Source organism: Chrysemys picta, chromosome 8 (genome assembly GCF_011386835.1).
Source record: "Chrysemys picta bellii isolate R12L10 chromosome 8, ASM1138683v2, whole genome shotgun sequence".
NCBI classification, from domain to species: domain Eukaryota; kingdom Metazoa; phylum Chordata; order Testudines; family Emydidae; genus Chrysemys; species Chrysemys picta.
Window position 1 is genome coordinate 63,534,101 of NC_088798.1, and position 26,207 is coordinate 63,560,307.

General features: G+C 47.3%; 1 protein-coding gene across 2 annotated transcripts in view; it reads left to right on the forward strand.

Moving 5' to 3' along the window:
* Nucleotides 1-26,207, forward strand: part of PRRX1 (paired related homeobox 1) — an 88,720-nt gene that overhangs the window by 57,632 nt on the left and 4,881 nt on the right. The window contains exons 2-4 of one of the 2 annotated variants that reach the window (XM_008173532.4): nt 15,094-15,269; nt 17,974-18,155; nt 20,468-20,536. In XM_008173532.4, the coding sequence (XP_008171754.1) occupies nt 15,094-15,269; nt 17,974-18,155; nt 20,468-20,522 (413 nt within the window). In that variant the 3' untranslated portion in view covers nt 20,523-20,536. The remainder of the gene's footprint in view (nt 1-15,093; nt 15,270-17,973; nt 18,156-20,467; nt 20,537-26,207) is intronic. The other variant, XM_005283376.5, reaches the window with a different exon arrangement.

Here is a 26,207-nt window from a genome sequence, read left to right on the forward strand (position 1 = left end):
TTATGCCCAGGCTTATATTTTCACTCTTGAGTAGTGCTATAGACTTCAATGTTAAACGCGTGTGTAAGTTTTGGCAGGGTCAGGGTCTTGTGAATGTGAGGTGGGTGATGGACCCAATGTTTCTATATATAAGGGAGGGGATGATATCTATTGACTTTGTAGTGCTGTCTTTGGGATTGTTTTGCATAGTTTTATGTCACTGTGTGTTCTTTAAGAGATATGACGACAGGCACCAGAGGATTGAGGTGTGTTGACCAGTTACAAACACAACATAAAGAACAGGAGTACTTGTGGCACCTTAGAGACTAACAAATTTATTAGAGCATAAGCTTTCGTGGGCTACTGCCCACTTCTTCGGATGCATATAGAGTGGAACATATATTGAGGAGATATATATACACACATACAGAGAGCATGAACAGGTGGGAGTTGTCTTACCAACTCTGAGAGGCCAATTAAGTAAGAGAAAATTTTTTTTTGAAGTGATAATTTTTCTCTTAACTCTCTTTCCATGGTAGCGGTCTTCGGGGTTACTGTTAGCAATAATAAATAGAAATTTTAAGGGGAAAAAGTGATCTTCAGATTGACACAGTCTCTTTAAGGTTGCAATTGAAACCTTAATGTTGGCATTTTCTAACCACTGAACGTTTGAAGATGTTCTCTTAAAGAGACTTTTTGAGAGAATATAATATACATTCACATGAGGATTTTTTTCCAGTTTCACTGACTCACAGAGCAACTCAAAAACATATGCACTCTGCTCCTGAAACTGGCACTGCCTCTCCAGAATTTGTCTGTGTTAACGGTTTTTGGCTTCAGCAATTTGTAATGGGAAAGGTAACTTCCGTTGATAATTTGGAGTTGGATAGATTGCTATCATGCTGTAAGGATTGCTTTCATTATGTCTTTGTTAATTTCTTTTCATAAACAAACCCAATGCTAGTTTTGAATTCCTTTTCTCAGCCCTTTCCCCCTCTAAGTTTCCTGTTCTCTAGTGTGTAAAATTTATGCACAATGTGTTGGGGGGTGTGGGGTATTTCAAATATAAAAGGAAATGTCACCAGAGCCAAGCAAGGACCCAACTGGGCAAAGAGTTATGGCCATACACCAAGTTTTACTTTGGCAAGGAATCTCCTGGAATTCCTGGAAGTAGGTTGCTCAAAAATTTCCCATCAAACCTTCTTTTTTGGTCTGGAAAATTTGGATTTTGATTAAACGAAAATTTTCACAGCAAGTATCTATTTTTCTCAAAAAAAGTCTTGCTTTTTTCTATTGGCAAACACGAAACCTGAATTTTTTGTTGGCTTATGGCAGAAAACTTTCAGTTTTACTTTTTTCTACCAAAAGTCAAAATTTTCCACTAAATTTTCCCACTCAGTACTTTGAGGCCTGGGAACATATTTCAATGCTCTTGTTTTCTTACTGGAATTAAGTCATTGAGCTTCCAGCTTACACAATTGATGTGAAAAATCTTTCCTGGCGTATCCTATGTTTTGTGGTTAAATGTCTCGGGTTGGAAAAGCCTCATACCCTTCTTGGATTAAATCAAACTGTTTAGTTTCAATGTGGATTTGATTATTATGTTTATAATAATCAGTAGCTATGACTAAATGATTCCTCAATTGCTTCAGTTTCTGACATTATTATAATTGCAGTGGCTGGAGCACCCTACAGAGGACAGGAGCCCATTGTGCATGGCGCTGTACAAACATATAGTCAGAGGCAACCCCTGCCTCAAAAAGCTTATTGTCAGGATCCCGGACAAAGTCAGGTAGGACTAGTGGCAGGGTCTTGGGAGCCAGGAACTGATGTCAGGGATCAGAGCTGGTGTCGGAGTCAAGTTGAGGGTCAAAGCTAGAGTCTAATGCCTGGTCTACACTATGAGTTTAGCAGCATTAAATTGAATTAAACCTGGACACGTCCACATGATGAAGCCCTTTTTTTCGACTTAAAGGGCCCTTTAAACCGGTTTCTTTACTCCACCTCCGACGAGGGGATTAGTGCTAAAATCGGCCTTTGCGGGTCGGATTTGGGATAGTGTGGACGGACTTCGACGTTATTGGTCTCTGGGAGCTATCCCACAGTGCTTCATTGTGACTGCTCTGGACAGCACTCTCAACTCAGATGCACTGACCAGGTAGACAGGAAAAGCCCCGCGAACTTTTGAATTTCATTTCCTGTTTGCCCAGCGTGGAGAACACAGGTGACCACGCAGAGCTCATCAGCACAGGTAACCATGATGGAGTCCCAGGATCGCAAAAGAGCTCCAGCATGGACAGAACGGGAGGTACGGTATCTGCTCGCCATATGGGGAGATGAATCAGTGCTAGCTGAACTCCGTAGCAGTAAATGAAATGGCAAAATATTAGAAAAAGTCTCAAAGGCAATGAAGGACAGAGGCCATAACAGGGACGCACAGCAGTGCCGCGTGAAAATTAAGGAGCTAAGGCAAGCCTACCACAAAGCCAGAGAGGCAAACAGAAGGTCCGGGGCAGAGCCACAAACATGCCGCTTCTACGTGGAGCTGCATGCCATTCTAGGGGGTGCAGCCACCACTACCCCAACCGTGTGCTTTGACTCCATCAATGGATAATCACGCAACAGGGAAGCGGGTTCAGGGTACGAGGAAGATGATGATGAAGACAATGAAGATAGCTCACAGCAAGGAAGCCGAGAAACCGGTTTCCCCAACAGCCAGGATATGTTTATCACCCTGGACCTGAAACCAGTAACCCCTGAACTCACCCAAGGTGTGCTCCCAGACCCTGAGGGCACACAAGGGACCTCTGGTGAGTGTACCTTTGTAAATATTACCCATGGTTTAAAAGCAAGCGTGTTTAATGATTAATGATTAATTTGCCCTGGCAATCGCGGCCAGTACAGCTACTGGAAAAGTCTGTTAACGTGTATGGGGATGGAGCAGAAATCCTCCAGGGACATCTCCAGAAAGCTCTCCTTCATGTACTCCCAAAGCCTTTGCAAAAGGTTTCTGGGGAGGGCTGCCTTATCCCGTCCGCCATGGTAGGACACTTTACCATGCCAGGCCAGTAGCACGTAGTCTGGAATCATTGCATAACAAAGCGTGGCAGCGTATGGTCCCGGTGTTTGCTAGCATGCAGACAACATCCATTCCTTATCTCTCTTTGTTATCCTCAGGAGAGTGATATCATTCATGGTCACCTGGTTGAAATGGGGTGATTTTATTAAGGGGACATTCAGAGATGCCCGTTCCTGCTCTGCTGAACATAAATGTTCCCCGCTGTTAGCCACGCGGTGCGGGGGAGGGGTGAAGTGATCATCCCAGAGAATTGAGTGTGTGTTGGGGGGGTAGTTGGGTTTGTGCTGCATGTTAACCCAGAAACTGCAGCCCCTCCTTTTAAATTGCAAACCCATTTTAAATGGCCAACCCAACGGGTGCTTGGTATGAGAAATGAGGGCGCTACTGTTTGAAACCATTCCCACATGTTAAGAAGATTAAAAAAGCCAAAAGACTGTGGCTTACCATGGCTGCCTGCAAGCCAAAATCTGTTGCCTGGCACTGCGTGAGTGATCTCTCACACCAAACCGGCAGGCTCTCAATATAAGAGGAAAAATGCGACCTTGTAACAAAAGCACATGTGCTGTGTAATGTGAACAGCAAAATTTAACGTGAAAGAGTGTACCCATTGTTCTCTAAAATGTCTTTTTCAACCACCTCTCCCTTCTCCTCCACCAGCTGCAAATGTTTCTCCTTCACAGAGGCTAGTGAAGATTAGAAGGAGAAAATGGCGGACTCGGGATGATATGTTCTCGGCAGGGCCGGCTTTAGGAAGTGCGGGGCCCGATTCGAACAGTTTTGACGGGGCCCCAGCAGGGATGACTAAAAAAAAAAAAACCACGTAAACAAACACGTGGGGCTTGTACTCACCGGGCGGCGCTCCTAGTCTTCGGCGGTGGGTCCTTCACTCGCTCCGGGTCTTCGGTGGCACTGAAGGACCTGCCGCTGAAGTGCTGCCGAAGACCCGGAGCGAGTGAAGGACCCGCCGCCGAAGTGCCGCTGAAGATCCGGAGCGCTGCCGGGTGAGTAAAAATTAAAAAGGAGCCTCTAGCCAGGGAAGGGATTCTCGGCCACTTGCCCCCACACCGGCGGCTCTGCCACTGGGCACGGGGCCCTCTTAGGCGCGGGGCCCGATTCGGGGAAATTGGTGGAATTGGCCTAAAGCCGGCCCTGGTTCTCGGCGCTCTAGATGTCCTCCCACGCTGACAGAGCACAGCAGAATGCGTGGAGGCAGTCAATGTCAGAGTGCAAAAAAGCACAATATGAATGAGAGGAGAGGTGGTGGGATGAATCGCGGGCTGAAGAGAGCAAGTGGCGGGCTGAAGATGATAGGTGGCGTCAGCTTGCTGACAGAAGGCAAGAGTCGATGCTCCGGCTGCTGAAGCATCAAACTGATATGCTCCAGCGTACGGTTGAGCTGCAGGAAAGGCAGCAGGAGCAGAGACCGCCGCTACAGCCCCTGTGTAACCAACAGCCCTCCTCCCCAAGTTCCATAGCCTCCTCACCCAGACACCCAAGAACGCTGTGGGGGGGGGGGCCTCCGCCCATCCAGTCACTCCACCCCAGATGATTGCCCAAGCATCAGAAGGCTGGCCTTCAATAAGTGTTAAAGTTTTAAAGTTTTAAACTGCAGTGTGTCCTTTTCCTTTCCTCCTCCCCCACCCCTCCTGGACTACCTTGTCAGTTATCCCCCTAGTTGTGTAATGAATTAATAAAGAATGCATGAATGTGAAGTAACAATGACTTTATTGCCTCTGCAAGCGGTGCTCGAAGGGGCGAGGGGAGGATGGTTAGTTTACAGGGAAGTAGAGTGAACCGGGGTGGGGGGGTGGCGGAGGGTTCATCAAGGAGAAACAAACAGAAGTTTCACACCGTAGCCTGGCCAGTCACAAAACTGGTTTTCAAAGCTTCTCTGATGCGCACCATGCCCTGCTGTACTCTTCTAACCGCCCTGGTGTCTGGCTGCGCGTAATCAGCGGCCAGGCGATTTGCCTCAACCTCCCACCCCGCCATAAATGTCTCCCCCTTACTCTCACAGATATTGTGGAGTGTACAGAAGCAGCAATAACAATTGGAATATTGGCTTCGCTGAGGTCTATCCGAGTCAGTAAACTGCGCCAGCGCGCTTTTAAACGTCCAAATGCACATTCCACCACCATTCGGCACTTGCTCAGCCTATAGTTGAACAGGTCCTGACTACTGTCCAGGCTGCCTGTGTACGGCTTCATGAGCCATGGCATTAAGGGGTAGGCTGTGTCCCCCAGGATAACGATAGGCATTTCAACGGTTATTTTCTGGTCCGGGAAGAAAGTCCCTTCCTCCAGCTTTTGAAACAGACCAGCGTTCCTGAAGACGCAAGCATCATGTACCTTTCCTGGCCATCCCACGTTGATGTTAGTGAAACATCCCTTGTGATCCACCAGCACTTGCAGCAGCATTGAAAAGTACCACTTGCGGTTTATGTACTCGGTGGCTTGGTGCTCCGGTGACAAGATAGGGATATGAGTTCCGTCTATCGCCCCACCACAGTTTGGGAATCCCATTGCAGCAAAGCCATCCACTATGACCTGCACGTTTCCCAGAGTCACTACCCTTGATATCAGCAGGTCTTTGATTGCGTTGGCTACTTGGATCACAGAGGCCCCCACAGTAGATTTGCCCACTCCAAATTGATTCTCGACTGACCGGTAGCTGTCTGGCGTTGCAAGCTTCCACAGGGATATCGCCATTCGCTTCTCAACTGTGAGGGCTGCTCTCATCCTGGTAGTCTGGCGCTTCAGGGCAGGGGAAAGCAAGTCACAAAGTTCCATGAAAGTGCCCTTACACATGCGAAAGTTTCGCCTGGTTTTGCTTTGGCATGTCCTGGCTCTGCATATACTCCAGGACAATGCACGTGGTGTTCATAGTGCTCATAATTGCCGCGGTGATCTGAGCGGGCTCCATGATCCCAGTGCTATGGCGTCTGGGCTGAAAAAAGGTGCGAAACTATTGTCTGATGGAGGGAGGGAGGGAGGGAGGGAGGGAGGGGTGAGTGACGACATGGCTTACAGGGAATTAAAATCAACAAAGGTGGCTGTGCATCAGGGAGAAACACAAACAACTGTCACACAGAATGGCTCCCCCAAAGATTGAACTCAAAACCCTGGGTTTAGCAGGCCGTTGATTTCACGGAGGGAGGGGGAAGCAAATGAATACAGAACAAATCTGGTCCCTCTATTTTTTACATCTTAAGCTGGCAGCAGACGGTGCTTGACTGATAGCCATCGGCATCTTCTGGATGCTTGGCAGAAAATGCTGTATTACGACTGCTAGCCGTCATCGTCAAGACGGTTCAATAGGACTGCCGGCAGGACTGAGTCTCCAGGAGACAAAACATGTCTGCCCAGGTGCCTCTGATTGAACTCACTGAGGAATATGACGATGATGGATATCAATCATAATACACCATCTACTGCCAAAAGGCAAGGAGCTGCTGCTGTGTAGCAATGCAGCCTCACGTCTGCCAGCACCGAGATAGCCAATGACGGCTACCAGTCATACTGCACCGTCTACTGCCAAAAGGCAATTAGCTGCTGCTGTGTAGCAATGCAGTATCACGTCTGCTGGCACCCAGATGACATATGGTGACGGTGAGCTGAGCTGAGCGGGCTCCATGCTTGGCGTGGTATGTTGTCTTCACAGGTAACCCAGGTAAAAAGGCGTGAATCGATTGTCTGCCATTGCTCTGACGGAGGGGGAGGGGCCTGACGACATGTACCCAGAACCCCCCGCGACACTGTTTTTGCATCATCAGGCATTGGGATCTCAACCCAGAATTCCAATGGGTGGCAGAGACTGCGGGAACTGTGGGATAGCTACCCACAGTGCAATGCTCCGGAAGTCGACGCTAGCCTCAGTACTGAGGACGCGGTCCGCCGACTTAATGCACTTAGAGCATTTTATGTGGGGACACACAAAATCAACTGTATAAAACCGATTTCTATAAAACCGGCTTCTATAAATTCGACCTAATTTCGTAATGTAGACATACCCTAAGTCAGGAGCCAAGGCTGAGGGTCAGAGACAAAGTCAGGAATTGGGCCAGGAATCAATACTACATATTGTAATCTCAGTGTTGGGGTTGAGGGGGTCAATCAGGAATCAGGATCCAAATCAGAACCAGAGTCAGTATCGGGAGTTCAAAGGCAGAGAAGCAGGGTTGTCATGGCAGCTAGCTGGTAATCCATACTGTTGCCTGGTACGCCCCATGGGCTTATGTAGGATCAAGGAGCCAATCAGGGGTTGTTAAAGACAACTGTCAGTCAGTCCCTGTGGATTGTGGCTCACAGGGAGCATCCAGGTTGCAGCTGCCATCGGCTGGCAGTGTGGGGGTGTTGGTTGCGTGAGAGGCCTGCAGGCTTGCATTCGAGTCCTGCCAATCCTTTTACTTACAATCTAAATAACAGCAAATGTTGACACACAAATCTTGTGTCCTATTATCGTATTTCTCTCTCTCCTATTTCCCCTCTTTCTATTTCCTCCTCTCAGGCTCTCTCTATGGTGTTTATACAGCCCCTATCTCCACAATATCTGAGCACCTTCCACCACCCCTGCAAGGCAGGGCATTGCTATTCTCTCTACTGGGGAACTGATGCCTATAGAGAATACATGATCTGTCCCAGGCCACACTGGAAGCATATGACAGAACAGGGAGTTTAAGCCAAGTCCTAGGATAGTGCTCTAACAATGGATGGTCCTTCCTCTCTCTTTTAGCATGTTCTGAGTAACCTTTACTGCTGTTTAGATCTGGGCATGTGTCTACCCTGCAATGTTCTCCCCTTTCCCTCTGGAGGGATGTCATGGGTCTAGTCCAGAGATGGGGCGGGTGTGGGTGCTTGGTAGGCAGGGATAGGTATGGGCATGCAAGGGGATCGGGCTTGGAGGATGTGAACCAAATTGAGCCATGATATATTTCCTGTTTCTGAACTACCAGAGAGCAGTGGTCAGATGCTGGTTTTGACCCCTTTCTGCTATTCAGCAAATGCAGGAAAGGATGAAGAAGGAAAAGAAAAGAAAAGGGTGTTCCAGGCAATGAAATGGTGACAGTGGTGGGAGGGGAAATAGAAATCAAGGAGCTGAGGGTGGTTGAGATTTTTCAAAGCTACCTAAGAGATGATTTAGCCGCTCATTGACGTTACTGGGAGTTGTGTGGCTACACCCTCTAGTCATCTCTGCTCCTGTAATTAACCCATGCCTGTGGTCAAGGAAAACCACCACCGGGCTTAGCTGCTGAGCAATCTGTGTCCAGATACTTCCCGTAACGGGGTGAGTAATGTCCACGCTCCATGCCAATTGATGGCAGAGGTGAATTGGCCAGGGCTGACCTTCACATGAGTCACTGGAATATAATGATTGCTCATAATTTTCCATTCAGTGCCTGCACCAAGTCACCTTTTATTGACCTTTTGTTTTTTGGATCCCGTCTGTTATGAGTGAGCTGTGAATCACTGGCATCTCCCTTCATGCCAGGAAGAACCAAGCAAATTGTGATGATGCTTTTGGGGCTGTTGGCAGGATGTACATTTATTCTTTGGCATTTTTCAGGCCGTCTCTTTGTTCTCCCATCCCCACAGCATTGAGCTCATGGCTCCTCGTGTGTAACAGTCACACAGGAATGTAGCAATTGCCAGACTGGATCAGGCCCATTGTCTACCTAGTCCAACATCCTGTTTCTGATAGTGGCCAGTACCAGATGTTTCAGAAGATGAGGTATGAAACCCCAAGAGAGCCCTTAGGAGCTAGCTTTTTTCTGAGAAATGTTTGGGAGATGAGAAAGCAATGATCCAGCTCGTCAAGATATTTAAGGGCCTAACTCCCATTGAAATCATTATGTTTAGCATCTTAGGACTGGTCTATACACAGTTTGGGCTCTGATTTGTGACCCCCCTTAGACACTCTTGAATCTGATTAAGAGAGTCAGTGTGCTTGGTGGATAGAGTCCTGGACTGGCATGCAGGAGACCTGGGTGGGTTCCATTCCCAACTCTGCCACTGGCCTGCTGGGTGAGCTTTGGCAGGTCACGTCACCTCCATGCCTCAGTTTCCCCATCTGTAAAATGGGGATAATGACACTGACACTCCTTTGTAAAGCACTTTGAGATTTATGATGAGAAGCACGGTATAAGAGCTAACCCAGTTTAAGAAGGCTCCCACTAGGATTTGTACTAATTTAATCATAGCCATGTCTCTAGCTAACCTATATTCCCATGAATATTAAGAGAAGCCAATGGTTTCTCCTCTCATCTACGCTGGTGTAAATTGGGACTATTTCCACTAAAGTCAATGAAGGCACACTAATGTAAAACTCCTATAAGTTGAAGAAAAACAGGTCCATTGTGTCTAGAGATGACCAACCAAGATAGAAATAAGGTGACCCTTCACTATGGTATCACAGGAACAAACAATCTCCTTTTTGGCATTGGACCAATGGGCCATCTAATTCTGTATTCTGCCTCCAGCACTGGCCAAAAATTGATTCTTCAAAGGAAAGTGAAAAGCCTATAATGCACTTCTCTAGTCCGTAGGGTCCCAGATGGAGCAATGAGTCGGAGGTAGGGTAATAGATAGTAGAACAGGCCCCCTGGTATGCTGAGCTGAGCTGTTCCACTCTAGGAGGAAGATTAAGCACTAAGAGGTGGAAAGAAGACCAGAGTCCATCTGGGGTGTATGGAGAGAGAGATCCTCAGGTGGCAGGGATGCTAGACTGAAGTATGTGTGGATTTGGGTCCCTTTTATTCTTCACTCTTGAATCCCTAGGAGTTAGCAAACCCCAGATTCTGGCCATAAAGAGCAATGAGCTAGAATCTGAGCTGCAACTCAGAACCCTCCCTCTTCTGGGTGCTTAAAGCACAGGACATTCTGGGCCATCAGCACAATGTGATGATGTTTGCAGCAATGTAGCTCAGTGGATGTTGTGATCCAAATGTCATGAAGTTGTGGTGAAGCTATGCCTGACAAACTCATAACAACTCGGGCCAGTTTGGGGCGGGGGAGGGGGGAAATCACACAACACATGTGGTTCAGCTGGGCAGGGTTCAGAATTCTTCCCAAACTCCCTACACAAAACAGTCCAGCTCAGGCCCCAGGCACTTGGGTTTTCCACTTGAAGAGTGAGGTGGTATTATTTGAACATTGACCCAGCCACCTATCCGCAGCGCCGCTGATTGGAAACAGCTGCCTGGTTCCCACAGACATACTGGGAAAAACCCCCAACCTGACCCTTCCCAGACAACTTACACTGAACCTTCAGCCCTTATGAGAGTTGCCCATCATTTGTCAGTGTTGCACTAGGGTTCCTCTGTGGAGTTTATGCTTCTGTTCCATTGCCCTTACTTCAGGCCCAATCCTGTGCCCTCTTATCCTCTGCTGACCCTGTATTAATAGAGACCTTCATTTGGATTCCAGAGGAAGCTGTAAGTGGACACCTCCCTCAAAAGCCGAATCTCTAACTTTGTATTGGCACTTACAATTTTCATGGATTTTTTTAATGCCTCCAGAAACCATTTGTGGGGCCCACAAACCACAGCAGCTGGTCTTGCAGTGTTTCCACTGTCCAAGGAACTGAAACACCGTGAGACTGATTCTCCCCTGCCTTGCGCTGTGTGCTCCGAGTGTAAAATGCTACCCTGTCAGAACTCTCTGCTCACATCACTGGGTGAGTTCTCTCCCTCTGCACAGGTTTTGGTGACTACACAAGGTGGAAGGCAGTAGAGCAATATCTCCTTCATATGATATCAGCCCCATCACTGGTTGAAATAAACCCATGAAAAGCATAACCAGAAATGCCAACACTACACAAGTATTAATTAAATTGTGTCTCACTGTCTCCCTCACTCATCTTCCTGTAGCCTGATCAGGATGACCCACTGTCACCACGTGTGACCATATTTTAATGCTCCAAAATTCCTAAACACACTTGCTTTTCTAACACATTCCTGCCTTTCCATCTTGGCTTAAAGATTCAAAACTCCTGTTTAAAACTATTCTCCAGACACTTCCTCTCAGATACAAGGAAATCATGGGCATGTTTGTATCCAGCATTCCCAGACTGGAAAGGAATCTGTTCGGGGTTTGACTGTCTATTGAGGAGAGGAGAAGATATGGGAGCTGTAAACCTTTTGGAATCTGAAAACCGCTTTTTAATTTAAGTGGAATGTCCCTTTGTTCCCAATTGTATGGACTTTAGGTGTACAGGTGCAGTAACTGTTACCAGATGGACAGCGAAAAGCATCCCAAATGGGTGCTCAGAAAAACAACACATTTTGGATTTCATTTTCTTAATAAAAACTTTCCTGTTTTGGGACTTCATCTTTTCCCAGGGACACTAGGGAGAAGGCAGTATCACTATGGGAGAGGCAAGGCAGGGTTACTTTCACAATGCTTTATTTTATTCTAAATCTATTGGGCCAGATCTCCAGATGGGTGTAGCTGATGTATCTCCTTCGACTTCAATGGGTCCACACTGATATACATTAGCTGAAGATCTGGTCTGTTATATTTAAGAATGTTAAGGTCCCAATCCAGCAACATACGTAAGTAGATGCTTAACTTTAATCACATGAGCAGACCCATTGATTTCAGTGGGACTATTCACATGCTTAAAGTTAAACACATACTTAAGTGCTTTGCTGGACCCAGATCTTTTCCTCGCTCTCTCCTTCCCCCACACTGCATGGAAACAGATGCTGACCTGACAGACAGGGGTGCTGTGAAACTGTTCATGCATGTTTGAGCTCCTCAGAGAGAAGATGCTGTCAGTGCAGATCGTTGTTATTAATACACCTGCTCAATTAGGAGCTCAATTCCCTTTGGAATTCCATGGCAGTTGTGTGCCTATCTCCCATAGACATCTCTGAAAGTTCCAGCACAGGATACGTCTACTTTGGGGAGGAAAAAGCCCACAGCAGCAAGTCTCAGAGCCCAGGTCAACTGACTGTGGGTGGCGGGACTCACACAATGGGGCTAAAAACATCAGTGTAGACATTCCTGTCCAGCTTGGAGCCCAGGCTCTGAAACCCAGTGAGGGGGTGGCTTCTCAGAGCCGGGGCTTTAGCCGGAGCAGGAATGTCTACACTTCTGCTTTTAATGCTGTAGTGGGAACCTCATGAGCCAAATCAGTTGACCTGGGCTCTGCGGCTCGCTGCTGGCAGTTTTTGTTTTGTTTTTTTCAGTGTAGATATACCCTTAGAGTTGAATAATATGAAGCCAGGCAGGGTACAGATTACAGGAAGCAGCCGTGTCAAACTATTACGGGTCTGATTCCCTACTCCGGGACACCATGTTCATGCAGGTGGAACTCTACTGACATTAGTGAAGTTCTCCTGGTATAAAACCAGTGTAAATAGGCAAAGAATCAATCCTATTGCATGGTGGACGTAAGCCTCATTATAAGGCCAATGAGTGACATAAAGAGGAGAAAATAACTCCCCAGTGTTTTTGTTAAGACCAGTTCAGCAGAAACAAAGCCACAGAGAAGAGGAAGGCATCTCAGACCATGTTTTTCATCGTCTTATTGCTCCAGCATCTTGGATAGTTCCCTACCTAGCTGGCCAAAGGTTTGACTACCCAGTATATAAACATATAGCTCCCTAAGTGCTTTGGGGGACATCTGGAGCCACACTGCCACATTGCTGCATCAAATGCTAAGGGTTCTGGTGGAACTAAAGGGCCCTGCGGTCTCTGACAAAGCAGGAACAGTGATGCTGTTATGGAAGAAGTAATGAGGGAGAAAAGGGAAGGACAGTTTGCCGAGCGAGCTAGTTTGCATAAGGTGGAGCAGGGAGTAATGGGAGGAACCAAACTCCACCTTTGCCTGGGATGCCTTTGCAGTGGTTTGCATTGGAATCTGGTGAGCAGGATAATAATGATCTTCCAGTGCTTTCCTGAGAGAAGCAACCAATCAATGAGTTCAAGTAGTCTTCCTGTTTATAAAGTGTAGCTCTTCCAAACTGGGGAAAATGGAAACCCAACCATGTGAATTAGGTGACTAATCACACAGGGCACCTAGTGACTCGGGAACAATGCATACTGGCAGCAGACACTTTGTGAACAAGGCCTAAGCTGAAATTGGTTCATGCTCAGAACTCATACAACAATGCTGACGAGAAAACAAATATGTAAAAATCGCCACCTGTCTGTGGACAATTCGCAACAAGGGACTAAATCAATAAATTATTTGGTGGTGAATTGTTCATCCAGATCTAGGTCAATATCACAAAATAGCAGAGGCTGGGCATGCCCATGACTAGCTGCATCGTGGCAGGACAATGGGTAAGCGGATCGGTTACCATTGTATCTGACCACTGTGCTGTTCATTCAGTATCCTGGGACAATTATGCACGTGGGAATAGGATTGTCATTGCATTTCCCTATTAATGCCGTGAGCATGGTTTTTATCTTGGTGGTGCTAAATCCTCAGTTCAATACTTGTGCTCTGGCTTCAGTGCAACAGGGTAGGTACTTAACATGAGTGGTGCTAGTACAGCTGGTCCTTTGCTCAGCCATGTGAACCAATCACCTCTGGCCATAAAGGGATGGAGGAGGGGGAATATGCAGCAGCCGCTATTTATGGTAGGTCTCGCTGGCAAAGCTTTGGAGCAGAAGAAGATGGCCAGTCAAAGAATTTCAGATGCAAAAAAAAAAAAACAGGTGGGAATTAGGGAGATCTCAGCAGCATGCATCGACTGCAGCAGCTAGTGATAGAGAACAACATTATCCTCTACAGCACAAAAAATGTGCCAAGAGAAAAACCGAATACCAAAATCCTCCAATAATAATGTATATTAGGATATCTTCTAGCAGTCCCAACTGAGATGAGAGCCCGATTATGTTAGTCAGTGTACAAACATATAGTAAGAGACAATTCCTGACTCAAAGAGCCCACTCTGTAAATGAACAGACAGGGAGACGGTGGGAGGAAGGAGATGTTATCCTTACTTTATATCTGAGGCCTGCAGAGATTAAGTGGCTTGCCTGAAGTCACAGAGAAAATCCATGGCAGACCAGGTCTCCTAAATGCTATGCCAGTGCCTTCATCCCAAGGCTGCCCTACCTTCACAGAAAAGTCCATTGATCATAGTCTAATGGGGTGGAAAGATGAATTAATGTCAGAGCAGAAGAGGCGAGAAGGCTGGCCTTCTAAATCAGGTAGAGTTTGAAGGGCTTTGAGGAATCCCAGTCCAGACCTGATGGACCTTGGACAGCTGCTGTAGCAGTGTAATTTCTCTGCATCAAGGGTCCTATACACTGATGGTGAGCTCCCCAAGCTGAATAGATCCAGAGTTCCTATTTTCTTTTCCTAAAATTGATTTCAGTGAAGATTTGCTGATTTACACCAGATGGGGATCTGGTCCATTGACTTCAGTGGAGCTATGTCAGTGTATACCAGATGAGGCTCTGACCCTATGTCTGCATTAAGTTGTCTGCGCAGAAGGTTTTCTATCAGCACTGGGCAGAGGGAAGCATTCAGTCTAGTCTCCACTTTCCTCCACGTTTCCTATCCAAACTTTGGAAGGTTTTCATCGGTTTGCTCCCCTCTGCAATGTGGAACAGAGGGAAACATTTGTACTAGAAAGACAGCTTCAAGAAAGGGGACAAATAGGTGAAGAAAGGGACATGAAGCCATAGGTCCAGACTCCCAAAATTGATGCTGAATCTCTTTTTAAAAGGTCTGTTCTAGTTCAGCCAGAAGTTATGGGTTTTGATACAAGAATCACTAGGGGAAGTTCTCTGGCCAGTGTTCCAGAGATAGTCAGACTAGATGTTAAGGATGGTCTATTCTGGCCTCCAAATGTATTAATTTATATGAATCTATGAAAAATGTGTGTCTCAACTTTGATCCAAGTGGCCAGGATCTTGGTTTTTATCTCTCATCCAAATGATGCAGAGATCTAAATTAGGTGTGTTTAAAAAAAGAAGAAGAAGAAGAAGAAGAAGAAAAAAAAAGGTAAATGCTGATGCTTCAGACATACGAGTAATCTAGTTCCAGCACTTCACCTGTCTGATTCTCTCCCATTCTAGATGATCAGCTGAACTCAGAAGAGAAGAAGAAAAGAAAGCAGAGAAGAAACAGGACCACCTTCAACAGCAGTCAGCTCCAGGCATTGGAGAGAGTCTTTGAGAGGACACATTACCCCGATGCCTTTGTACGAGAAGACCTCGCACGCAGAGTCAACCTCACTGAAGCCAGAGTTCAGGTAAGTAATGCCAGAAGTCAATCTTCTGCCCACCTCATCCAGGTACTGTCAGCAAGCCATGGCTTTAGCATTCACTCAGCCAGCAGGATGGCTGCAGAGATAGAGGATTGTTAAAGAACATGGGCCTTAAAATCATTACAAGAATATAGGTCTTACTGTCAGTAAAGCTCTCAAACAACTAAATGCCATAGAGATCCTTCTGAAAAGCTCTATCATATTTAATAGGGTGAAACATTAGGATTTTCTAGAAATCAAAGAGGACAAAAACAATAATTTTATCACAGTAGAGCCCCGGAACCCCAGATTGGGATCGAGACCCCATTGCGTTAGGTATTATACAAATCCATACAAAGACAAGGGCCAAAATCTGAAAAATCCAAAGAATTTAATAGAGAATAGGATCCTTTCTGTAGAATTTTTCAACCAGATTATGGAATTCTATAGCAGGGAGAGAATTCACTAAATTCTGTAGGAATGTGCCATGAAAGAAACACAAGTGCAAATCTCATCTGCTTTAGCAATCAGAGACAACTCAGCAGGGGCTTGGAAGTGGTGTCTATTTTTGTAATCAGATTGACGACACAGGCAAAAATGCCAAGTCAAGAAGCCTTCTCCAAAGTGAGCCGTGTGGGTTATACACTGTACTGAGCTTCCTATGGAGGCATTACACCCAATATTTAATTATGGTGGCAAATGTATGCTACTTTTGGGGGTAGAGAAGAAGGTTCTGGATCATGATGAGAGAAACCTCAAAAGGCTGAGACTTTCGGCTCAGATCCCAAAGTTGGGTTGTGCATCATGGCTTTAGCCTTCTGGTCTGGCTAAGGTGCACTCCGTGTAGACCCAGTATGGCAAGCAAAGGCGGGTTTGAACTCCCCTTGTGCCCCTGTGCAAGATGAAGCAGCCTCAGGACTTGTGGCATCAGTAACAGGCCCCAAAGGGCTATTATGTTGGATGGGGGTTGATGGAGTGCAGCATCACTCTAACCATGTGCCATTGCTTAGAGGTCCTGTGGAGAGGGAGGCAGGGAGAGCTGGTTATGCCAGCTTTGTGCACCCAGGGAGTCTCATCACACCACCAGAGTGCCACCAATGGTCCGCATCAGAGCTAACAATCCCCTTGACTTGTTCTGAACCTCAAGAGATTTCAAGATTGGGTAGGGAATCACAACAGGATAGGGTTCTTCATGGGGTTGCCAAGGCTTCCTGCGTCTGCTCAGGCTGGAAACACCCTGTGAGTGACCTTTCTCAATCCTTGCCAGAGCCCAGAAACACAGAGCTGTATGAAACTGAGAGATACAAGGAAACAAATTGCTCACAGCCTTATCCAAGTGCCACGAGACTTGGGTTCCACCAGAGGTTCTGATGAAGGTTTGAGTTAGATTTATTTAACCAGAACGGATGCACCCACTGCCCAGTGAGTATCCAGGCCTAGAGTGGCATTGCAGGGAACAGTCCACCTCCCAAACCTCTGTTCACATCACTTATCACCAGAGTTATAACAGCATAAACTCTCTCTTGTTCTCACATTTGCTAGTTTAGCCAAGCAGGGTTTCCCCAAGATGTGCAGAGGGTGAGAGTAAAGCCCTTGAGCAGTTTGAGAGCACAAGAGTGGGACGGGTCAGGGAATGAATGAAATCAGCCTTTTAAATTCTGATGGTTTCTTGGACTGAAGGGAAAGAGCTTGTGGGTGTGTGCACGAGTGCGTGTGTGTGAGAGAGAACACCTGTGTGCATGTGTTAGGGTGACCAGATAGCAAATGTGAAAAATCGGGACATGGGGTGGGGGGTAATTGGAGCCTATATAAGAAAAAGACCCAAAAATCAGGACTGTCCCTATAAAATCGGGACATCTGGACACCCTAGCATGTGTGTATGTTTGTTCATTGATAGATTCAGAGTTTAAAGCCAGAAGGGACTGTTAGATCATCTAGTCTGATGTCCTGCACCACACAGGCCATTCAAATTCACCTAGTACCCCTGTACTGAGCCGAATAACTTGCGCACACGTGCGTGAGTGTTTGTGTGTGCGCATACATATGTGTGTGTATACATGGGCTAGCAGCAAAGGTATGTGTGTTGTATTTTAGGGCAGGGCATGAGTGCCAGGCATAGTCAGGGAAAGGGATCACCATGCATTAGGACAGCAGGGCAAATCCTAACATAAAAGCAGCCGCTTTCTACAGCTCAGGGCAATGGACCAGCAGCAGCTTCCCAAGAATCCCTGTCATTCAGGAATGAGGTTCAAGCAGCCAGCAGCCCCTCCAAGATCAGCCGTGATCTTAAAGGCCAGACAGGACATCTGCATCTTCACTGAGAGGATCCTTGGTGCTCAGGCACTGGGGTGGAGACATGAGGCCACCAGCATCATCCTGGGTCCTGGAATATCCAGAAGCAGGAGAGGTCCAGCTCATGAGCATCTCCCCTGTGGGTCCCAGCTTGGAAGCACATAGCCTCCCACATGCTGCTGCTTCACCTTGGGTAGGGAAGATGATTAGCTGCTCAGGCGTAATGGAAGCTCCTCCTGCAGACACAGTGCATCCATCCACTGCTGGTCCTTTCCTCACAACGGGGTTCTGGCTCTCCAGGCCACCATCACACCAGGGTGCCTGGGCCCCCAAGTATCTGATAATGCAAGGAGAGTAGCAGAACATCAATGGAGCAAGTTATAATCTCTGGTCTGTCTGTCTTTCCCCGTCCTCCTAGGTGTGGTTTCAGAACCGAAGAGCAAAGTTCCGCAGGAATGAGAGAGCCATGCTGGCCAACAAGAACGCCTCCCTTCTCAAATCCTATTCAGGGGACGTGACTGCGGTGGAGCAGCCCATAGTACCTCGCCCAGCTCCAAGACCCACTGACTATCTCTCCTGGGGAACAGCCTCGCCTTACAGGTGAATGCATATCCCATCTCTAGGTGATCAGTCTCCTCTGGCCTTGGTCAGCCATCACCTTCAGAGCTCCTTCTTCATCTGACAGTGACGCTCACTGGGAGCACCCTGTGAGAGCCATATCTTGGGCCAGATTTCCTGTTGTTCCTTTCCCACACCCAGGCTTTAAGCCACCTTTGTGCCTCCCTAATTCTGACCTGGGAGGCTTCCTGGGACAATTTAGAGCAGCCCCAGCACTGCGCTAAGTTGCACTGGCTTGTAACAACGCCCTATAGGCATTGCACAGCTGGAGCACATAGCATTCTGGCCAAACCCCTCCTGCCCTGGTCCATCCTCAATACACACCCTATGCCTGGGGCTGCAAGTAGGGCTAGCATAGAACAGTTATGTCAGCCTTGTGCCAGGCAAGAAACCCCCTTGCAACAGAGATTCTCTAGGGGGCTGTTTATTGTCTCTTTGTGGCCCCTTTATGCAGTTCAGACAGCTTAAGGAAAGAATGGAGGGAGAAGGGAAAGGTGGAGCCGTTACATTTTGTGAGCTTGCTTAAATAAAGAATCAAATTTAATGTGACTAATTTCTGGCTTGTTTCATTTGAAATACAGCATCTAGATTAAATGGGGCGCCACAAGAACACCCACGTTGGTAAGGGGACGCTGATACAATGGTAGCCTTTGTTGAGCACTTTAAGGACCTGGCCACTTTTGTTGTTAAAAAACTAGAACCGCTGTGCCCTGGGGTGGCTGGCAGGAGCAGAGCGGGAACGCTGAGTCTTTCCTCTGGGGGATGCTTGTTTGAACGCAGATGTGGGTGGCACCAGTCTCTGAAAGAAGTCGCCTTCTGGTGGCGAATGTGAGATTAGTGAGTGGTTCCTCTCTCTTGTTCCTAGTGCACAGGCATTAACTTGTTGTTGGCAGTCTCAGCAGAGAGGCCAAGAACTGACGTGACTCTTCCATCCTTAGGCAGGTTGGGAAAGTTCCGGGAACTTCCCGTACCCTGATCTAGCAATAGGCTCAGCTGGGTCGTCCCAGCATTGTCTGGTCAGCTCTAGGGCACAGGGGCAGGGCTGGGTAAGGAGACAAGACTCAACTGTTGGGCCCCAGAGCACCAGCCTGAACCTGCTCAGTTCTGGGTCTCGCAAGTCTCAGGTCTTTTATTTTAACAAGGACAAGACTAAGCCAAGGGGAAAACGTGAGAGAGCGAGGTTCATTGCTGCCATGGAAAGTGTTTTTCCTGGCACTGGCGTTGTTGCTCTGGTAGGTCTGGTTGCTCCCACTCACACCCAAGGTGACCTGCCAATATTGGAAATATACAAACAGGGTAGCAAAACAGGGGCCCAGCTTCCCTCTCCGCTGAACCACATAGCAGAGGGAGCTTTCTGGAGCAGTGGCAGGAGGAAGTGATAAATACATTGCTAAAAGGAGCAGAGGCGGGCGTTCCTCTCCACGAGTGGTAGCCGGCCTGATAGCATGTTCTGGGAGTTACTGGGCCATGAGAAATGCTGCCAACGTAAAATCAGAAAGGGAAAAATCTCCTTAGCATTTGCGCTTCATACAATTCACAGCCCTCGCCTCCCGTCTCTGGGCAGTCCCCAGCCAGCTGCGGCCTGCTCTCTGGGGAATGGAGGGAACTCAGGTTGTGCTGGCTTGTGGGGAGAGGTAGGTGGCTGGTGGATGTTTTTAGCACTGTGGCTTGAATTTAAATGAAAGGCTTGAGACTCTTGGCCATTGCTCCATCCTGTCACAGCCCAATGTCAGCCCAGCTAAGCAACTTCCCCTGTGCTGGCCTTAGAGAGCCGTACCCGATCAAAGGTCTCTGCTGCCCAAAGTCAATCAGGCCTATTCCTCGCAGCACTCATGCAACAAACAATCACTCATCACGTGGCATCCCCTGTATGTTGGTACCTTTGCTCAGTGGTCCTCAACCATGTCCACACCGCAACCTCACGTTAGAATAAAGAGGGGGTTAGGACGCCCCTTCTGTACAGACAAGGAGTGTGGTCTGGTCGTGACACTAGATGAACTCAATGAGCCCACTTTTTTGCCCTGTACACTGGGGCTAGGCCTTGCCCTTTGGTTTTTACCTGTCTGGCTGGCAAAGCCCCTTCCCATGGGGCTTAGCTCCCAGCATTGCATCCCAGCTTGGGGGTTTTGCCCACAGTGTTGCTTGCTGGGGAGGAGTGGGGTTGTGAGATGGTCCAGGAGAGATGAGTGCAGATGGCCACTCCCTTCCCATCCCCTATAGCTGTTATGGTCACGGTAACAGGGATCTGTTGAACTCGCATGGCTCATTTCTACCTCTCACACTTTTAAAAATAGATCCTCGTCCCTCCCAAGATGTTGTTTACACGAGGGGCTTCATAACGGATTCTAGAAGACACTGCAAAGGTAACTTCCAGGGGGCAGGGGGCATTCTGTATGGGCTGTATGGGGCGGAGGCAGCATGGTCACTGGAAAGGCAAGGAGGAGACTGCCAGCTGGCTAGGCTGGTCTGGGCTGCTGTAGAGAGGAGGGACTGAAGTGGGCTCGAACGCGAGCCACGCCAGGCCCTGGCAGGGAGCACAGAAGGGACGGCAGCAGGAGGAAACTGTCAGGCTCATGGATTAGGTGGGTGGGCCTAGGCCAGATGCAGTGTTTAGAGGGGTGCCCCATGCTGCTCCAGGTCTGTGTGGATGGGTGCACTCCTCCCTCTAGGTCACAGTGTTTAGGGGTGTTCTGTCTCTTCCAGGCCACTGTTTATAAGGGTTCCCCTTCCCTGAGTCAACTCATAGAGGTTCCCCTTCCCACCACATTACAGTTGATAGAGAGACCCCTTTCCTTTCAGGGTCACAGTTCATAGGGCTGCCCTCTCCCCTTCAGGGTTGCAGTTTGACACAAAGTCTTATGGCTGGCCCAGAAATACATGGCAAACGTGTGGCCTACAGAGTGCTCAGTGATTTTGGGGTCCAGCTCTGTCAGCACCCACTCCCAGCACACCCGTACATCCTCCAGCTTCCTGCTGTGACCCCCTAGTTTGCTGTGACATGGAGAGTTGGGCTCCCAAGTTCATCTTTCAAAGACAAGCAGCCCTGTTCCAATCCCCCCGTCCCCCGATCACTGATCCTCCCCTTCTCCGCGCCCTCAGTGACAAGCCCCTCTGCGGGCTACTTGTGCTACTGAAGCCCACGTGTCTTAGTTAGCACAGAGGCCCGCAGAACACAGAGCTATGCCCTTTGTGCTCCGGGGCCATCCCTTCTGCAGGTGCTAGAGCTCTGCTGGGCAGAGTGCAGGCCCAAGGCAGGATGGCAGAGCAGGGGAAACCCATGGTCTCTGCTGCTCACACCTGCAGGCAGTGGCCATGGGCAGATGTAAGGCGAGCAAAGGTGGGAGATCCACAGAGATGATCTGCTTTCCCTGAGGTAGGCGTGCTAACGGCTAATGGCTTCCTTCCCACACCACCCTGCCCTTCACCAGCAGCAGAGTCCACAAGACAGAGGCTGGGGTGATCACAAGAAAGCCCTATAGGGGGCTTTCTTCTGGGAGGAAAAAACTCTTGTCACCTAGCCCCCCCTCCCAGCATCTCTGCCAGAGCTGCCTTGCTTTTGGGAGATGCAGGAAAGATGCACCTGTGCAATTACTTCAGTGGGTCTTGGAAACACCTGATTGAGTTTTATATACCCTTGTTTCTATCCTATTCTGAAAAATAGGTTAATGGGCTGCTGTCAACTCTTGTGCCATCCTATAATGGAGAAAGAGAAGACCCAGGAGCTTAAAAACTTCATTGTGCTTAACCACACCACATATCGCTGAACTTTGAGGTGGTTTGCAACCGTTAGCTCACCCCGTCTCACAGCACCCCTGTTAGCTAGGGATGTATTATTCCCATTTAGGAAACAGGCAAAGTGAAGCAGAGAGATTAAGGCCCAGATCCTTAAAAATATCTTGGCCCCTAAATTCCACTGGAATCAAGTGACTTGGCCAAGGCCTCAGAGAAACACAGTAGCAGAGTCAAAATTAGAACTAAGGAGGTCTTTGCTTCAAATTCTGTGTCCTGGCCTCTTGGCACCATTTTACAATGTATGCAAACAAAGCTTATTAATGTTGGTGGGAGTTAAATGTAACATCCCTATGTTGGAACCAAAAGAAGACAGCAGTGGGGGTATTAAACTATTGATTTTTTATAGGCCAATTGTTCTCGTGTGTGTACTCTGTTCTCTGCACCCCTCAAAATTCAGTCAGTTGCTAGTCATATTCTGGAGTGGATTAAGAAATTCACTGGAATAGAGTTGCACAAACTATGAAGCAGACTATGGAGTATTTCACTGGGCTGGGGTTGCTATAGTACAATAGAAGTAAGTGAAAGAGAGAGCCAGCCCCAGGGTCCCAAGTTTTATAATAATCCCTTACCATGACTACCCTAGTATTCTACAGTAATGGCCCAAGATGCTGCAAGGACGCTGTTGTTAGCTGTTGTGTTTGGGACCGTTGTAGAGCCCTGCAGCATTAGAGCTCGTGAATTTCAGCTGAATCTTTTTTTCGGTGAAGAATGCAGCTTTGGCAACATCAAAATATTTTGCAAATTCAGTAAGTTGTTTTGGCTGGAAAAAATCCTAACAAAATATTACCCCAAAATCGATTTTTTTTTAGCTTGAAACAACTTTTTGCTTCAAAATTTCCTTTCATTTAATGAAAAAACAATTGAAAATGCTTGAAACTGAAATGAAACATTTCATTTCGGGTTGAAGGAAACTTTCTTTTTCTTTTTCTTTTTCTTTTTCAATTCTCTGAAAATTTTGAAAAATGGTTTTGGGTAGACTTGAAGTGAAATTTAATTTTGTTTTGTTTTTGACTTGCCGGTGAACCGACAAATCGGTTATTCGCACAGCTCTATGCTGCATTTTACAGAATCATAGAAATGTATCGCTGGAAGGGACCATGAGAGGTCATTTACTCCGGGCCCCTATGCTGAGGCAAGACCAAGTATACCTAGTCCATCCCTGACAGGTGTTTTTTCTTTTGTATAATGACTGCTGTTGAGGTAGAATGTGTCTAGAGTGGAAAATTTAGTCTCCTCTCAAATTCTCCTATCCTAAGTTATTGTTGAGAGACCTTTGACCATCTGGTTATTATAATTCATGATGCAGACAGGACGGTTAGCATTGAAGTCAAACCAGCCTCTATCAGGAGCCACTGTAACAAAAAGGCTGAGGCCTGGCATACACCTAAAACTTATGTCAATCTAGCTACATTGCTCAGGGCTGTGAAAAATTTCGTGGCCCCCAACCCACACGGTAGGTGCAGCAAAGCTGATTGCAGAATTCTGTCAACTTAGCTTCCACATCTAAGGGTACATCTACACTACAGGGGGGAGTCGATTTAAGATACGCAAATTCAGCTACGTGAATAGCGTAGCTGAATTCGACGTATCGCAGCCGACTTACCCCGTTGTGAGGACGGCGGCAAAATCGACTTCTGCGGCTTTCTGTCGGCGGCGCTTACTCCCACCTCCGCTGGTGGAGTAAGAGCGCCGATTCGGGGATCGATTGTCGCGTCCCAACGGGACGCGATAAATCGATCCCCGAGAGGTCGATTTCTACCCGCCAATTCAGGCGGGTAGTATAGACCTAGCCTCAGAGAGGTGGATTATCTACATCGATGGGAAAACTCCTTCTGTTGATGTAGGAAGCATCTACGATCCAGTGGCACTGCTGTAGCACTGTTGCTGTGCCGCTGTTGCGGAGACGGAGCTTTTCAAAGGAGTTTAAAGGAATTAGATGCCCAAATCCCATTGAACTGGGCACCTATTTGGGATTTATGTCTAGGCATTTCCTGGTGAGGGGAGATGAAATTTCGCCAGAACTGTGATATAGTTGTGCATATGAAGCTGGGATTTTTAACTGAATGAAAAACAGAAACCTTGAGTTGTGCTACTAAACGCTACAGTATTTTTCCATTCTCCAAGCAGACTCTTCCTGTTTGGGATTTTGGATAGTGTAATTATTATTCACTATTTGTATCGTGGTAGCTCATCCAGGCCCCAGTAAAAGATCTGGGCCCCATTGTGCTGGGTGCTGTACACCAGTATAATGAAAATATGGTTGCATACATCTTACAATCAATGTATAAGACAAGACGAGAAACAAGTACAACCCAACAGGCTCTTTCCTGTACTAAGAAGTAATGAAAATGACCACTAGAGGGCTTTCAAAACTTTGAGGATGACATTCACCTCTGTGCAGAGAGCCAGCACAAGGATCAGGCGGGCTGGGGTGCAGGGCAGAAGGATAGGAGAGAGAAAGGGGAGATATTGAGACTCAGCATGGGGCAGGAGGGACGGCAGCTGGCTCCAGGCTGGGAAGGAGGATCCCAGGGGATCCTACCTGCTCCCGGGCCCATTCCAGACCCTCCAGATCCCACTCTCTGCTCCCCAGCCCAATCCTGGGTGCCACTGCAGCTTATGCAGGCCCCCTCTATCACTTCTCCAGCTGTACACAAGTTTACATGGGAGCAGAACTCCCAGCATATTTCCATTGCAGGGATGCTAGGCCTTCCTACACCGCCCCCCGTCCCCACTCCAGGTTTTCACGCATCCCCAGGCCCAGACACCACTTAAGTCTCATATAAAATGTATTTTAAGGACGTAAGTGGTGCATGTCCTTTTGTGCAGGGGTTAGGGTGACCAGACAGCAAGTGTGAAAAATCGGGAGGTTGGGGGTTGGGGGTAATAGGCGCTTACAGCAGAAAATGCTCAAATATCGGGACTGTCCATAAGAACATAAGAAAGGCCGTACTGGGTCAGACCAAAGGTCCATCTAGCCCAGTATCCTGTCTACCGACAGTGGCCAATGCCAGGTGCCCCAGAGGGAGTGAACCTAACAGGCAATGATCAAGTGATCTCTCTCCTGCCATCCATCTCCACCGTCTGACAGACAGAGGCTAGGGACACCATTCCTTACCCGTCCTGGCTAATAGCCATTAATGGACTTAACCACCATGAATTTATCCAGTTCTCTTTTAAACTCTGTTATAGTCCTAGCCTTCACAACCTCCTCAGGTAAGGAGTTCCACAAGTTGACTGTGCTGCGTGAAGAAGAACTTCCTTTTATTTGTTTTAAACCTGCTGCCTATTAATTTCATTTGATGACCCCTAGTTCTTGTATTATGGGAATAAGTAAATAACTTTTCCTTATCCACTTTCTCCACATCACTCATGATTTTATATACCTCTATCATATCCCCCCTTAGTCTCCTCTTTTCCAAGATGAAGAGTCCTAGCCCCTTTAATCTCTCCTCATATGGGACCCGTTCCAAACCCTTAATCATTTTAGTTGCACTTTTCTGAACCTTTTCTAGTGCCAGTATATCTTTTTTGAGATGAGGAGACCACATCTGTACGCAGTATTCGAGATGAGGGCGTACCATCGATTTATATAAGGGCAATAATATATTCTCAGTCTTATTCTCTATCCCCTTTTTAATGATTCCTAACATCCTGTTTGCTTTTTTGACCGCCTCTGCACACTGCGTGGACATTTTCAGAGAACTATCCACGATGACTCCAAGATCTTTCTCCTGACTTGTTGTAGCTAAATTAGCCCCCATCATATTGTATATATAGTTGGGGTTATTTTTTCCAATGTGCATTACTTTACATTTATCCACATTAAATTTCATTTGCCATTTTGTTGCCCAATCACTTAGTTTTGTGAGATCTTTTTGAAGCTCTTCACAGTCTGCTTTGGACTTAACTATCTTTAGCAGTTTAGTATCATCTGCAAACTTTGCCACCTCACTGTTTACCCCTTTTGCCAGATCATTTATGAATAAGTTGAATAGGATCGGTCCAAGGACTGACCTTTGGGGAACACCACTAGTTACCCCTCACCATTCTGAGAATTTACCATTAATTCCTCCCCTTTGTTCCCTGTCTTTTAACCAGTTCTCATTCCATGAAAGGACCTTCCCTTTTATCCCATGGCAGCTTAATTTACATAAGAGCCTTTGGTGAAGGACCTTGTCAAAGGCTTTCTGGAAATCTAAGTACACTATGTCCACTGGATCCCCCTTGTCCACATGTTTG